The 16,687-nt window shown below is 45.2% G+C and overlaps 1 protein-coding gene and 1 long non-coding RNA gene across 3 annotated transcripts in view; one reads left to right on the top strand and one right to left on the bottom strand.

Moving 5' to 3' along the window:
* The window catches only part of ZNF529 (zinc finger protein 529), a gene marked incomplete at its 5' end in the record, with an annotated part of 25,217 nt that extends 23,710 nt beyond the window's left edge, over positions 1 to 1,507 (bottom strand). Inside the window, 9 exon segments of the mRNA XM_008257171.4 lie at positions 2 to 55; positions 58 to 93; positions 96 to 247; positions 583 to 633; positions 635 to 871; positions 873 to 1,050; positions 1,053 to 1,089; positions 1,092 to 1,258; positions 1,261 to 1,507. Of these exon segments, the coding sequence (XP_008255393.2) occupies positions 2 to 55; positions 58 to 93; positions 96 to 247; positions 583 to 633; positions 635 to 871; positions 873 to 1,050; positions 1,053 to 1,089; positions 1,092 to 1,258; positions 1,261 to 1,507 (1,159 nt within the window).
* Positions 1 to 16,687, top strand: part of LOC138846476 (uncharacterized) — a 20,608-nt gene extending 3,921 nt beyond the window's left edge. The window contains exon 2 of one of the 2 annotated variants that reach the window (XR_011383990.1): positions 14,924 to 16,687. This is a non-coding gene — a long non-coding RNA (uncharacterized lncRNA). Of the gene's footprint in view, positions 1 to 12,682; positions 14,673 to 14,923 lie in introns of those variants that run through there. The other variant, XR_011383989.1, reaches the window with a different exon arrangement.

Raw genomic sequence — 16,687 nt, 5'->3', positions numbered from 1 at the left:
TTGCATTCATATGGTTTCTCTCCAGTATGAATTCTCTGATGTTGAATAAGTGTCCAAGTCTCAAGAATGTCCCACATTCCTTACATTGGTAAAGTTGTGGATTCTCTGATGTCGAGTAAGTGCACTACTTACTCCAAAAGCTTTCTTGCATTCTTTACACTTATAGGGTTTCTCACCAGTATGGATTCTCTGATGTCTAGTCAGGGATGAACTGTTTCTAAAGACCTTTCCATACACCTTGCATTCACAGGGATTTTTTTTTTTTTGACAGGCAGAGTGGACAGTGAGAGAGAGACAGAGAGAAACGTGTTCCTTTTCCATTGGTTCACCCCCCAATGGCCGCTGCGGCCAGTGCACTGCGCTGATCCAAAGCCAGGAGCCAGGTGCTTCTCCTGGTCTCCCATGGGGTGCAGGACCCAAGCACCTGGGCCATCCTCCACTGCACTCCTGGGCCACAGCAGAGAGCTGGGCTGGAAGAGGAGCAACTGGGACAGAATCCGGTGCCCTGACTGGGACTAGAACCCGGGGTGCCAGCGCCACAGGCGGAGGATTAGCCTAGTGAGCTGCAGTGCCGGCCATTCATAGGGATTTTTACCAGTATGAATTCTCTGATGTCCGGCAAGTTCTCTACAAAGGTTTCTCCCCAGTACGAATTCTCTGATCTTCAATGAGCTGTGAACTAATTCTAAAAACTTTATCACAATGTAAGCATTTGTATGGTTTCTCACCAGTATGGGTTCTCTGGTGTTCAGTAAGTTGTGAATGAAATCTAAAGTCTTTGCCACATTCCATACACTTGTAAGGTTTGTCATCAGTATGGATTTTCTGATGTTAAGTAAGTTTTCCATTCAATCTAAAGGATTTCCCACAGAGTACATTCATAAGGTTTCTCACCATCATGAATTTTTTGAAGTGGAGTAACTTCTGCAACTCTTCCAAAGGTTCTTTTGTATTCCTTACATTTATAGAACTTCTCATTACTATGGAATTTCTGGTATACAGGAAGGTCTTCATTAAAAGTAAATGTATTCTTGTATTCCATGTATTTATAGGCCTGACACCAGTATGAATATTCAGTTGTACTATATGTAACTTATCTTATCTATCCCAAAGGTTTTCCAACATTCATTACATTTATACTTTCTCTCACCAGTATGTATTCTCTGATATTCATCAAAGTTTGAGTCAGAATTAAAGAATTTTTCACATTCCATATATTCAAAGGACTTCTCACTGTCATGCCTTCTCTGAGTTATCTAAGAAATCTGTGATTTTTGTACTTGGGCACTTTTCTACAGATGACTTTCATTGGATTGAAACATTCTACTTCAGGTCTTTGTGCTTCAATCCTGATTTTGCTCCGTGAGTTATTTCTGAAAATGGACCTTTTGAGACCAGAAAATTTGCTGCCTTCTGTTATTTCCAACTGAGAACCATTGTTTTCAAGAATGTCCTTTCCTATAGATAAACTCTTTGTCTCATAACTGCACTCCAAATCTGAAAGAAATGGAAAAAATCACTTTTCTTTTCATGTGTCATAAAAAGAAAATGATTATAGAAAGCAGATGAAACAACTGAAAATAATTCACAGTGTCAATGAATGGTTAAAATGGTGTTATGAAATTTGGAGAGAGACAAAAGCTCAGAGAATGCTATCATGTATTATAAAATTGTGAGCTTTGTGATAAAGGGAGCAGATTTAGTCGGCATATTTAAAATTGCAGCGTTGATCAGCACCTTGGGAGCTTTTTGGTAAGTACAATGTTCAGGAACCAATTCAGAGAACAGGAATCAAAATCTACAGCTGTAGCACTGATCATTAGTGTCATGTAGAGATACTGCTAATGTAGATTAAAATTTAACCATGTCTATATCAACAACTTTGTGGTGGTTTTTGTTTTCCTACAGTAAAAGCCAAACACTTTCCCATGGACAACAAGGAACCGTTTTTAAGACCTCATTTAATCTATTTTCTTCTTTCTTCTAATCTTTTTTCACCTTCTAGATAAAAGCACATTTCTAATGACTCAGAGCTAAGCACAGAATGTTTCATCTTTCACAAACAGGCTGTTTGGGGACTGGTATGGTAGTGTAGCAGGTTCAGCTGCAGCCTGCTATGCCGGCATCCCTCGTGACCACCAGTTTGAGTCCCCACTGCTTCACTTCTGGTACAACTCCCTGCTAATGCATTTGGGAAAGCAGCAAAGATAGCCCAAGTGCTTGGGCCCCTGCCACCCATATAGGAACTCAGATGAACTTACTGGCTCCCTGGCTTCAGCCTGGCCGAGCCTCACCTGTTGCAGCCATTTGAGGAGTTATTAAGCAGATGTATCTCCCTCCCTCTGTATCTCCCTCCCTCTCTGTAACCCCCACCTTTCAAATTAATTAATTTTTTAAAAAAACAAAGGCTGTTTGTATGCCAGTTCCTTTTCACTGTTCAGGTCTAAGTTAACTATCCTCAGGATATATTAACTGATCTGCATTTGTTTTTCTGTCTCTATTCCAATATTGGTTCCTTATTTTCATATCCATTTTTTAAGTTGTATGTTCAGTTCCAAAAGGATGGGGCAACATCCTTTAGCTGTAGCTTAGCTGGTAAAGCTGCCAGCTGTCGCCGGTGCCGCAGCTCAAAAGACTAATCCTCCGCCTTGTAGCGCCGGCACACTGGGTTCTAGTCCCGGACGGGACGCCGGATTCTGTCCTGGTTGCCCCTCTTCCAGGCCAGCTCTCTGCTGTGGCCAGGGAGTGCAGTGGAGGATGGCCCAAGTGCTTGGGCCCTGCACCCCATGGGAGACCAGGATAAGTACCTGGCTCCTGCCATCGGATCAGCGCAGTGCACCAGCTGCAGCGTGCCGGCCATGGCGGCCATTGGAGGGTGAACCAAAGGCAAAGGAAGACCTTTGTCTCTGTCTCTCTCTCACTGTCCACTCTGCCTGTCAAAAAAAAAAAAAAAAAAAAAAGCTGCCAGCTGTGATGCTGGCATCCCATATCAGTGCTGGTTTACATCCTGGCTGCTCCTATCTAGCTCCCTGCTAACAGCCTGCAAAAAGCAGTGGAAGACAGCCCAAGTGCTTGGGCCCTGCCACCCATGTGGGTGATCTATATGAAGCTCTTGGCTCTTGGCTTTGTCTTGGTCCAACCCTGGCCATTGTGGCCATCTGGGTAGTGAATCAGCAGATGGAAGATCTCTGTGTCTCTCTACCTCTCTAACTCTTTCCAAATAAATAAATGAACCTTTAAAAAAAATTCTAGTAGCTCGTGCTGTGGCATAGCTGGTAAAGCTGCCCCTGTAGTACCGGCATCCCATGTGAGCGTCAGTTCAAGTATAGGCTGCACCACTTCTGATCCAGCTCTCTGCTGTGGCCCAAGGACTTGGGCCATTTTCTACTGCTTCCCTAGGACACAGCAGAGAGCTGGATTGGAAGTGGAGCAGCCAGGATTTGAACTGGTGCCCATAAGGGATGCTGACACTACAGGCAGTGGCTTTACCTGCTACACCATAGTGCTAGCCCCCTGCTCCACTTCTAATCCAGCTCCCACCATGCAATGTGCCTGGGAGAATACTAGATGATGGCCCAAGTGCTTGGGCCCCTGTCACCCTTGTGGGAGACCAGGATGAAATTCCAGGTTCCTGGCTTGTGACCATTTTGGAAGTGAATCTTCAGATGGAAGGTCTTTTTCTCATTCTATCTTTTCCTCTCTTTTTGTCACCCAGGCTTTCAAATAAATATTTTTTAAAAAATAAAGAAGGTAGAGTAGGTAGACAAAAGGTTAAGGTAATCGTTCCAAAGTAATTTGGCAATGCTGTCTGGAGGTTGGTAATATATAGGCTGAAGAAAATTTAAAGTGATAAACATTGCATGATAAATGGTAAGAACAATTGCCTGTGACTGAATTATGTAATGTATAACAAGGGTGAAATAATGCAAGCATTATTCTTTGATGAAAACACTAAACTATGGGGCCAGTGCCATGGCATAGTGGGTAAAGCCGCCACCTGCAGTGCCAGCATCCCATATGGGCATTGGTAAAAGTACCAGCTGCTTTACTCTTGATCCAGCTCTCTGCTATAGCCTGGGAAAGCAGTGGAAGATGGCCCAAGTCCTTGGGCCCCTGCACCCACATGGGAGACCCAGAGGAAGCTCCTGGCTCTTGGCTTCTGTCACTCCCCCTCTTCGTGGAGGAACGACACTAAACCCTGCCTAGGCTTCATATCCGAGTCACGGCACCATTATGTCGCTCCCCCTCTTCGTGGAGGAACGACACTAAGCCCTGCCTAGGCTTCATATCCGAGTCACGGCACCATTATGTCGCTCCCCCTCTTCGTGGAGGAATGACACTAAGCCCTGCCTAGGCTTCATATCCGAGTCACGGCACCATTATGTCGCTCCCCCTCTTCGTGGAGGAACGACACAGGACCCTGCGCTGTTCTTTCGTCTGCTCGGCCCTCCCCGGGTTTGCTGCTGGTTCTTCCCGGGTTGGCTACTGTCCCTTCCACCTCCGTGGAAGGGCGGTTCCCCCTGCCACCTTCCCCACTTCCGCAGGGGAGCGGCACACCGCCGGCCGGCTCTCTCGGGGGCTGCACAGGTGTTCCCCTTAGGTGTTCCCCTTAGATGTTCCTGGTGCATGCCGTCTCTCTCCTCCTTTATAATCCTCCTCTGCCAATCCCAACTTGGCTGCCCACACGCCGAGTACGCTGCTCTCCTCCAATCAGGAGCAAGTCCTACAGTTTATTGGCTGAACTGGAGGCAGCTGTGTAGAAGCTGTTTTCTCCTCTCCCAGCGCCATATTGTGGGAGAGCAGATGCATAGAATAAGTCTTAATTCCAGTAACTTAGTCTAGTCCTAGTTGCTCCCAGTTGCTCCCCACAGCTTCAGATCGGCATAGCTCAGGCCATTGCAGCCATTTGGGGAGTGAACCAGTGGATGGAAGATCTCTCTGTCTCTACCTCTCTCTTTAACTCTGTCTTTCAAAAAAATAAAATAAATCTTAAAAAACTAAATGAACAATAATACACACACATATATATATATTCCAACTGAAGAAAATGAATCAAAATAAAGTGTCCTAAAGAAAGGTGATAGGGCTGGCGCCGAGGCTCACTAGGCTAATCCTCCGCCTTGCGGTGCCAGCACACTGGGTTCTAGTCCCGGTCGGGGTGCCGGATTCTGTCCTGGTTGCCCCTCTTCCAGGCCAGCTCTCTGCTGTGGCCAGGGAGTGCAGTGGAGGATGGCCCGAGTCCTTGGGCCCTGCACCCCATGGGAGACCAGGAGAAGTACCTGGCTCCTGCCATCGGATCAGCGTGGTACACCAGCCACAGCGCGCCGGCCGTGGCGGCCATTGGAGGGTGAACCAACGGCAAAGGAAGACCTTTCTCTCTGTCTCTGTCACTGTCCACTCTGCCTGTCAAAAAAAAAAAAGAAAGAAAGGTGATAGGGGACCAGTGCCGCAGCTCACTAGGCTAATCCTCTGCCTGCAGCGCCAACATCCTGAGTTCTAGTCCCAGTTGGGGCGCCGGATTCTGTCCCGGTTGCTCCTCTTCCAGTCCAGCTCTCTGCTGTAGCCTGGAAAGGCAGTGGAGGATGGCCCAAGTGCTTGGGTCCCTGCACCCGCATGGGAGACCAGGAGGAAGCACCTGGCTCCTGGCTTTGGATCGGCTCAGCACACAGGCTGCAGTGCACCAGCCATAGCGGCCACTTGGGGTTGAAACAACAGAAAAAGGAAGACCTTTCTCTCTGTCTCTCTGTCTCTCTCTCACTGTCTAACTCTGATTGTCAAAAGAAAGAAAGAAAAAGAAAGGTGATAGGAGCCCCCAAAGCCATAAAATGTAAAGACTAATTTTCTAGACAGATAAAATTTCCAAAATTTGCATGAATTATGTAATGCATGAAATTCACTGAACACAATGTCTGTCTCAGTTCCAAATATTTGCCTGAATCAAAAAATAACCATGTGCAGGTTGTAATCATAAAGCAGATAATGAACCAGAGATCCTAGAATAAATGTCTGGTTCCTAATCAGGAACAGGGAAGTATAAGATAAGTCCTGGTGGCCGGCGTTGCGGCTCACTAGGCTAATCCTCCACCTGCGGCGCCAGCACATCGGGTTCTAGTCCTGGTTGGGGCGCCGGATTCTGTCCCGGTTGCCCCTCTTCCAGGCCAGCTCTCTGCTGTGGCCAGGGAGTGCAGTAGAGGATGGCCCAAGTGCTTGGGCCCTGCACCCCATGGGAGACCAGGATAAGCACCTGGCTCCTGGCTTCGGATCAGCGCGCTGTGCCGGCCACAGCATGCCAGCCGCGGTGGCTTCTGGAGGGTGAACCAACGGCAAAGAAAGACCTTTCTTTCTGTCTCTCTCTCACTGTCCACTCAGCCTGTTAAAAAAAAAAAAAAAAAGATAAGCCCTGGTTCATTGTGCTGGAAAGTTTAGAAGTTTTATATTGTTAGTGAGTCATGTCCAATGGATACAGAAATCACTTGAAGGAGCTAAGGCTATAAAGAATCAAGAAAAGAGGAAAAAATGTTTGTACACTAAAACAAGATAAACAAAATAAAATAGAAGCCCAGAAAGAAACATTTGCAACTGATTCAGGTGTTATGGTGTTAGGTATTAAGTCTAGGGTAGGGAGAGTATGGCGTGAGACTTGGAAAATTTTGTATCAGAAAGCAAGGATTAATTCAAAAATCAACTCACGAAGTCCAAGGCACAGAACTCACCATGGGGTGATTATATCCCTATGTTTATGTAATTGGACATCAAAAAAACAAAGATTGTGGTGTGCTAAAGTATTCTGAACTGATGAAAATCAATACATCCAGATGAGACATAAATAAGAGAAAGTTGTAAAATTTTAAACGGTGTACCCATTTCTTGTGGCTAATTAGATGCCATAATATAAAGGACACAGTCTTGCTGCCTTTCCCATTAGAATTACATTTCAAGTTTACCAAAGAGCATGAGGGCAAATCACAAGTATACAAATCACAGCAAATTCAGAAACATACTGAGGGAAGTGAAGATTTCTAACTGTGACAAAAAATTAGGTGAATCGTTGATATGGAACTATATCATAGAATGTCTAATTAAGATTACAAAGGTCCCTTTCTGACCATATTATCTGTAATAGCTCTTCCACCATCATATGTTGTCCCTTTATTCATATATGTGTGTGTGTGTGTGTGTGTGTGTGTGTTCATTCTGTTTACTTGTTTGTTCTACTTCTCAACTACTAGTATGTCAACTCCATGAGAGCAGGACAAGTACAGGTCTCAATCACCATTATACTGATGGCGCTAGTAGCAGAAATATACTGATGGAGCTAGCGCAATGTCTGTCTCAGTGTGGACACTGACCAAAGACTGAATGTATGAATGACAGTATTTTCTATGAGTGTCAATAGAGGCAAATTGTAAGTCTAAATATGAACAGGAAAATAATTGATTACATTGAAGAAGATCTTAATTTGCTTTCACAAGTTCCAGACTTGTTTTTACCACAGTCCTTTGGAGGGAGTTTTCTAACATCACAAGAGCTCACCTCCACCCAGACCAACTGGGCTTTTTGTTCTGGGGAAGGCATTTCCTGCACTCATCCAGACCTGCTCACTTTTTATCACATCCACCTGACCCACAGGCTAATGCCTGCAAATTCATTTGGTCTGGCCCTGCCAAGGCACTTATAGGCAGGATTTGAAATTTAGTAAATCTATAGCAGGCTAATTTTTAAGTTAATAATTTTATATAGCCCACAAATAAAATATATTATGAATATCCTTTGCAAAAAAAAGGTTCCCCACCCCTGCTCTAGAGCATCTTAACTTCCTCCGATAAGGTGATGACAACTGGCCAGAAATGGGACACTCTACTTATAACAAAGAAATACAACAATGTATTAAAATTATAACCAATTCTAAAAATATACTTTTGAGAATCAGTTAAAAGTGTTAATAAATGAAGTCAAAGTGAGTTTTAGAAAATGAAGTCAAAATGATATTGACAAGTATTTCAGAGAAGAGAAATACTGCGTGGATTAGAAGAACATTCATTTTAGAGTAATCACAGAATTACAAAGCACAAGAAATTGTGGACAAGTAAAGAAATGTCTTGGGGCTGGCTCTGTGGTGTAGTAGGTAAAGCCGCCGCCTGCAGTGCGGGCATCCCATTGGGCACCAGTTAAAGTCCCAGCTGCTCCACTTCCGATCCTGGCCTGGGAAAGCAGTGGGGGAGGGCTCAAGTCCTTGGGGCCCTGCACCTGTGTGGGAGACCTGGCGGAGGCTCCCGTATCCTGGCTTTGGATCGGTGCAGCTGCAGCCATTGCAGTCATCTGAGGAGTGACCTATTGGAAGGAAGATCTCTTTCTCTCTTTCTCTCCCCCCCCCATTGTTTTTCAAATAAATAAGTACATCTTTAAAAGAAAGAAAGAAAGAAAGAAAGAAAGAAAGAAAGAAAGAAAGAAAGAAAGAAAGAAAGAAAGAAAGAAAGAAAGAAAGAAAGAAAGAAAGAAAGAAAGAAAGATCTTACGTTATTTAAACCTATGCCAATTCTTTGGTTTTATAGCCAGCATAGTCTAACAGTTAAGAATGCTGTCTTTGGTGCCTCAATGGATAGAAAAACCCACCTTTGACACAGCTCTGATCATTGTGGCCAACTGGGGAGTGAACTAGTAGATAGAAGACCTCTCTCTGTCTCTACCTCTCTCTGTAATTCCTTCAAAAAATAAAATAAATCTTTAAAAGAAAAAGAAAAAGGAAGAAAATGGGATTCAAACAAACTTTTAAAATTTCTCAAAGCCTCAAGTTCATCACTGCTATATGCCATTCCACATTATACTTAAGAATTATTTCTAAGGACAAATTATTTGGTAAATGCCTTTTAGTGGCTACAGAGTAGTCTACTTGTTGAATATATGTCAGCCACATTTATGCTTAGATCTTTAGGTTACACAATGTCTTCTCTCTTTTTTTTTTTTTTTTTTTGACAGGCAGAGTGGACAGTGAGAGAGAGAGACAGAGAGAAAGGTCTTCCTTTGCCGTTGGTTCACCCTCCAATGGCTGCTGCGGCCAGCGCGCTGTGGCCGGCGCACCGCGCTGATCCGATGGCAGAAGCCAGGTACTTCTCCTGGTCTCCCATGGGGTGCAGGGCCCAAGCACCTGGGCCATCCTCCACTGCACTCCCGGGCCACAGCAGAGAGCTGGCCTAGAAGAGGGGCAAGGGGGACAGAATCCGGCGCCCCGACCGGGACTAGAACCCGGTGTGCCGGCGCCGCAAGGCGGAGGATTAGCCTAGTGAGCCGCAGCCCCAGCCCCAATGTCTTCTCTAATTCTATACATCTATACTCATCATTTTCTACAAGTTGAAGCCAGTCTACCCAGAAACTCAAATCAGGGAGAAGCTGGCTCCAAGATTTTGGCAGCAGCAGCAAACAGGCCACAGAGCACAGAATTCTATATCCCACCCCAAAGGAACTGACTTCACTTGCAACAGTGTGTGGAAGTTTAAGTGTAAGGGCAATTGCAAAAAGAGTGGAAGTTTTGCTGAAAAGAAATTGAGAAAAGACTGAAGATTAATTGTAGATGCATGCTATGACATCTGGCTGCTTTGCCAGAGAGAAATGGAGAGACACCAGACAAATCAGCAAAGGCTGATCACAGAAGTATCACTTCAGCGAAGCACCAACTTGATTGCATTAGTTGGTGAAACAGTATATACCCCAACTGTTGAAAACAATACTGCTGTCAGTCACATCAGGGGTGTGGTCAGGGAAAAGAGACAGTCAAAAACAGTCAAAAGCACTGTTATCTGAGGGTGACTGTAGTAACAGCCTAGGAGGCTATTTACCCTGTAAGGAGTAACAAGAGAGGTTTTATACTGTGGCACAGGTAAACTTCACTACAATAATCTAGCCACTCACTACACAAGTACACAAACAAATAATTACTGGCTCCAAGACAAGGAGGATGGTGATGAAAGTATCAGAATTCCAATAACTGTCTAAAGTATGTTCATTTTTCACACACACAAAAACAAAGTGAAAGGCAAAGATACAGGAAAAGGAAGAAATATAAACTTCCTGTGAAAACAACCATTGTAGACAAAGACTTCAAAAGGAAATCATTGTTAAAGAAGTAAATAAAGGTCAGATCATAATGGCACATCAAATAAAGAATATCTATAAAGACAACTGAAAATAAACAGCTAGAAATTCTGTATCAAAATTGAAACTTCACTATAGGAACCTAATAGTAGATATGAACTGGCAGAGGAAATAGAAAATTTGATTGATAAACTGAAGAACAGGAAAAACAATGAAGAGAAATAGAGCCTAAAGAATGCAAAACACCATTAAGCACACCAACATACACATTTCATTCTGTTTTTTAAGACTTATTTATTTATTTGAAAGGCGGAGTTAGAGAGAGGCAGAGGCAGAGAGAGGTCTTCCATCCACTGGTTCTCTCCCCAAATGGCTGCAACAGCCGGAGCTGGGCTGATCTGAAGCCAGGAGCCAGGAGCTTCTTCCAGGTCTCCCACATGGGTGTGGGGCCCAAGCACTTGGGCCATCTTCTACTGCTTTCCCAGGCCATTGCAGAGAGCGGGCTTGGAAGTGGAACAGCTGGGACTCGAACTGGCACTCATATGGGATGCTGGCACTGCAGGCAGCAGCTTTATCCACTATGCCACAGCACCAGCCCCACACCAGCATACATGAGAAAGGACTACTAGAAGGGACAAAGAAGAATTAAGAGTTTTCAAAAAGGGGCCTGCATTGTGGTACAGCAGGTTAAGCTGCCACTTATGATGCCAGCATTCCTATCTCATATCCCATATCCCATATCCCATACTGCAGTGTTGGTTCGAGTCCTGATTACTCTACTTCCAATCTGGCTCCCTGCTAATTCACCTTGGAAGGCATTGGAAGATGGTCAAAGTACTTGGGCCCTGCCAACCATATAGGCCAGGATGGAGCTCCTGACTTCTGGCTTTGGACTGGTCCAAACCTGGCTGTTGCAGGCATTTGGAGAATGAACCCAGCAGATCAGCAGATGGAAGATATATTTTTCTGTCTGTCTCTCTATATATATAGCTCTGCCTTGCAAATAAATAAATAAATCTTTTAAAAATTTGCCTACTATACAGAGTATATGTCCCTTGTTCCATTAGTTTTTAAAATTCTCTATTTCTTATGGTGAAATTTGAAATTCCTTATAATGTTACCTAACCATTTCAGAGGCCAGTCCTGACACTGTAGTTCTCCACTGACAGTGTTTGTCAGAGATTCTCAGAAAGGAAAGGAGGGCACGTCTTCTTGCCTTCTACACAAAGCTGCATATCATAAAACTAGTTCAGAGAATCTGATCGAATTAGGTGACAACTTCAGCATAATAATAGATGACTCAGGGGCCTGCGCTGTGGTGCGGCGGTTAAAGCACCAGCCTGAAGTGCCGGCATTCCATATGGGCGCTGGTTCGAGTCCGGCTGCTCCTCTTCGGATCCAGCTCTCTGATATGGCCTGGGAAAGCAGTAGAAGATGGTCCATGCAAGTCCTTGGGCCCCTGCACCTGCATGAGAGACCTGAAAGAAGCTCCTGGCCTCAGATCAGCTCAGCTCTGGCTGTTGCAGCCATTTGGGGAGTTAACCAGCAGATGGAAGACTCTCTCTCTCTGGCTCTACCTCTCTCTGTGTACCTCTGTCTTTCAAATAAATAAAATAATTCCAATAAAAAAAAGAAACATCAAAATCAATAGGATAATTTAGGAATGTCTAAAAGAAAAAAAATATTTATTAAAAAAATAATAGAAGGCTCAATCTGGTTTTGCTACCCAACACAGAGCCCTTTATACATATTTACAGCGTTATCATTTTATTCTACTTCTGTTTTATAAACCTGTCCTTTCAAGTATAATTTGTATAATGGCATTTTGTATGATACTTGGATTTCATAGTCCTGGGTGCTCCTCTTCCGATCCAGCTCTCTGCTCTGGCCTTGGAAAGCAATAGAAGATGGTCCAGGTCCTTGAGCCCCTGCACCCACGTGGGAGACCTGGAAGAAGCTCCTGGCTAAGGATCAGCGCAGCTTCGCCCGTTGTGGCCAATTGGGGAGTGCACCAGCGGATGATGGACCTCTCTCTCTCTCTCTCTCTGCCTCTCTTTCTCTCTGTGTGTAACTCTTTCAAAGTAAATAAATAAATCATTAAAAAAAAAAAAAAACTCCAAAGCTGGGGCAGGCATTGATATAGTGGATTAAGCCGCATTTAACAGAACAAAAATAAACACAAACTGACCCTGAATTGGCCATCAAGCGGCAATTCTCCCTTCCACTTCAGTAGCCATCTCTTGCAGAACTACAAGGCCAAGGAGAAGGGACCAGTGAGATCCCGAACCGGCTAGCTAAGACGACCCTGGCCATCCACCACCACACAAGCCCCATCTCACAGTCGAAATACCAGATGGGGGAGGGAAAAGACAACACTGCCGACTCTTCCCCATATCAGAGAAAAATATTATGAATGCTTTCAGTTCATAGCAGTTTCGAGGGGGCACAGCTCAGGAAACTGGTGTAAATGGGTTCCAAAGAGGCGTCTCCCAGGAAAATCTCCTACATCTGTGCATGTGTGATTTTCTGCTTGGAACGTTCATTCCAGGGCTGAAATTCATGATCTCCTTTTTTTTTTTTTTTTTTTTGACAGGCAGAGTGGACAGTGAGAGACAGAGAGAAAGGTCTTCCTTCCGTTGGTTCACTACCCAAATGGCTATTACGGCCGGTGCGCTGTGCTGATTCGAAGCCAGGAGCCAGGTGCTTCTCCTGTTCTCCCACGCGGGTGCAGGGCCCAAGCACTTGGGCCATCCTCCACTGCACTCCCTGGCCACAGCAGAGAGCTGGCCTGGAAGAGGAGCAACCAGGACTAGAACCCGGGGTGCCAGCGCCGCAGGCGGAGGATTAACCTAGTGAGCCGTGGCGCCGACCATGATCTCCCTTCTAACGACCACTTCTCTCCAAGCAGCTATAACATCTAAGGACAGATCAAAGAAAATCCAGGGAGCCACTTTCCACGAAACCAGGAGACCTACATTTGAGTTGAGGATGGGCTCGCACTCCAGCCACACTCCGTGTTAAGCAGTGGGCTGGGCACTGGGGACAGACCACGCACCAGTGCGGGGCGCTTCTGGTTAACACAGGCATTGGAGTCTTTACGGGCACAGATACGCTCACACGGGGGACATGAAGTTTCCCGTATACTCGAAGATATACGTGTAATGGAGATTATATACCACAGAATCGGAGAAATGACCCAAAACACAACCACTCCCACGGGCTCACTGAAAAAACCCACACTTCGCCTCCTTCAGTTACGCTCGTTCACGCACCGGTGTCACACACCAAGCCCTGGGAGCCTGACTAGACACCTGTCAGGGAGCGCACGCTCAGCCCTTCTCTCCAAACACTCCACGACGACGCCGTCACAAACAACAGCACCAGCGGCCATCGGCGCCGTCAGGTCACGCGTACGTGGGCCTGGCCTGAGGCTCCCGGCTCCACATGGTCCATCCGCGTCTCCTCAACGCCGGATCTTCGCGCATCCTGACCTGGGTCACCTCAACTCACCAGGCACAGCCCGAAATTTCCTCAACAGGAAAGTGGAACCGAAGGTCGTTCTGTCAATGCCCTGAGGCTGTGGGAAATGTAGTCCAACCACGAACGTCTAAGGCTTGTGGGAAATGTAGTCCAACCACGAGTGTCCTGAGGCTTGTGGGAAATGTAGTCCAACCACGAACGTACTCACACGTTCAAGTGTTGCCCACGGGTGACGGAGTCTGCGCGAAGCCCCGCGATCCTGGAGTTGCAGGGCCCGCAGATCGCTTCCTCTTCTTGGAGGATTGAAGCTGGTAGCTCTCCCTGACGAGGAAGAGCTGGGCGACGGTCCTCTGGGACCACCGAGGCCCGAGAAGTAACCGGAAACGAGGGCATTCGAGGTTACCGGAACCCGGGGCCAGAGCTGGCGGAGGAAGGAACAGGAAGCCTGGTTTGCCCCCAACCGTACCCCAGGAGCGAACTGGAATCCTAGCCGGGGAAGGCTGAAGAAGGCAAGGAAGTTGCAACATCTGCAACTCCTACTTCGTATGACAACAAAATCACTGCCCCACTGAGACACAGGGGTCTAGGCGGTTGTATCCTAGAGATTTTGTTAGGCTGTTTTTGTGAGCTTACTGTGCATTTTATATGTATGTATAATAAACCTTTCTAAAGACAGATTTTTAGGGAAGGTGTAGAGTCAAAATCAAAATGGAGTGAGTGTGGCTAAAAGCTAATTGCAGACCTTTTGCTTCTGTACATATTAGCTTTGCTCGCTAACGGCTAAGGGTGTATCTTGTGAAACTATGTGGGCCCAAATTCCCAGGAACTAAGTTGACATTAATGTGTCCTTCGCTGCTATCTTACAACCATATCTTGGATCTGTTATTGGGTTTGTTGTTATCTTACAACCTATTTTGGTTTTTGTTTTGTTTTGTTTTTAATTGTTCATATGAGGGGTCCAGTTCGAAATTGTGAGCCCTAGTGGACAGAATACTATAAAAAGCTGTGTAACCTGCTGTTGGGGGCCGCACTCTGGTAAGGAGTGTCGGTCCCGATCAGTCGCCTTGCCTCTCATTTTCAATAAAATTCATGTGTGACTGTCACTGGTTTTTTAATATCCTGTTTCAGCTGTTGAGTGGATGCAACAAAGGAATCATTTGAGAACTAACCAAAGCACTCAGGGTGAAATCCTTATCCATTCATCCATTGTGGTACGCAAAATGTGTGAATGTTTTCTTACATGGCAGAAGGGAGATTATCCTGAATAGGAAAAAAATGTGTGCCCTTAAAACTAGTTTAAGAAATACAGTACTACAAATATGAGACTTACTTTGTTTTGTTTTTCAAATTTCAGAGAGACCAAAAGAGGATTTCCGTACACTGGTTCACTCTCCAGATGCCCACAATGGCCTGGCCTGGCCTGAGCTGAGCCGGAGTTGGAAGCCAGCAACACATTCCACATCTCTAACATGGATGGCAGGGGCCCAATTGAGCAATAACTCTTCCTCCTGAAGTTCAGCGCGGTGAATTCTTTAATTTCCCACAAGACATTTTCTGGCTACATTCTCTGTTTACATATTTTCTTTTTGCTTTTTTGATTTCTACTTTAATTCTATTATGATGCAAGAAAAGTTATATAATTTCAATTCTTTTGAATTTAAGCCATATTTTATGATCAAGGATAAGGTCTGTTTTATTAAATGTTGTATATAAGCTTGAACAGAATGTATTCTGCTGTTTGATAGTGTTCTGGACATGCCCATTAAATTCCATTGGTTGAGGAATTGTATTATGATTTGAGTTTCCCTACCAAAAGTAATCCTGAAACTTAACCCCTGTTGTGAGGTATTAAGAAAGTATTGTATTTGGAGATGGTACCTTAGGAAAGTGATAAAGGCTAAAGGAAGCCATAGGGTAGGTCCCAGTCCAGTGGGACTGTGCTGTTCAGTAACAGGAGAGGGGCCGGCATTGTGGTGCAGTGAGTTAAGCTTCTGCCTGAGGTGCCAGCATCACATAATTGAGTGACAGTTCGAGTCCTTAATGCTGCAATTCCAGTCTACTTCCCTGCTAATGCTCCTGGGAAAAGAGTTGATGATGGCTCAAATACTAGGACCCCTGCCACCTGTGTGGGAGACCTAGAGGGAGTTCTGGGCTCCTGGCTTTCAGTGTGGCTCAATCCTGGTCATTTTGGCCATTTGGGAGGAGTGAACCAATGAAGATCTCTTTCTCTTCCTTTCAAAAGAATAAATCTTAAAAAAAAAATCAAAACACCTTTCTTTTGCATTTTGGTATGCCAGAGATTTACTAAATGAAAGTCAGTCCATAGGGGTGGCACTGTAGCTAAGCCTCTGCCTGCACTGCCAGCATCTCATATGGTGACGGTTCATGTCCCTGCTGCTCTTCTTCCAATCTGGCTCTCTACTTATGGCCTAGGAAAGCAGTAGAAGATGGCCCAAGTGCTTGGGCCCCTGCACCCACATGGGAGACCTGGAAGAAGCTCTTTGCTCTTAGCTTCAGATCTGCCCAGCTTCAGCCTTTATGGCCATTTGGGGAGTTAACCAGAGGATGGAAGACCCTTCTGTCTCTCCCTTTCTGTAATTCTCTCAAATGAAAAAAAAAAAAAGTGTATAAACCATTTGTGACAGTATATACCACAGATTTGTGTGAAGGGATTGACAGTTTTACTATGGTTTTACGTTGGAACCATATATTGGTAATGAAACACAACACTGCAGCACTGTAGTGTTGCAGGTAAAGCCACCACCTGCAGTGCCAGCATCCCATGTGGGCGCTGGTTCAAGTCCCGGCTGCTCTTCTTCCGATCCAGCTCTCTGCTATGGCCTGGGAAAGCAGTGGAGGATGGCCCTTGCACCCATGTGGGAGACCAAGAAGAAACTCCTAGCTCCTGGGTTCAGATCAGCTCAGCTCTGGCCATTGCAGCCATTTGGGGAGTAAACCAGTGGATGAAAGACCTCTCTCTCTCTCTCTCTGTCTCTCTGGGACTCTGCCTTTCAAGTAAATAAATCTTTAAAAAACATAAACACAAGATACTGAATATATATAATTTCATCAAATATATTTTATTGTAATGTAACATCAATAAACCGTTTGCTGTGTA

Source organism: Oryctolagus cuniculus, chromosome 18 (assembly GCF_964237555.1).
Source record: "Oryctolagus cuniculus chromosome 18, mOryCun1.1, whole genome shotgun sequence".
Classification (NCBI taxonomy): domain Eukaryota; kingdom Metazoa; phylum Chordata; class Mammalia; order Lagomorpha; family Leporidae; genus Oryctolagus; species Oryctolagus cuniculus.
The sequence above is the reverse complement of the archived record's forward strand: the minus strand, read 5'-3'. Positions and strand labels throughout refer to the sequence as shown.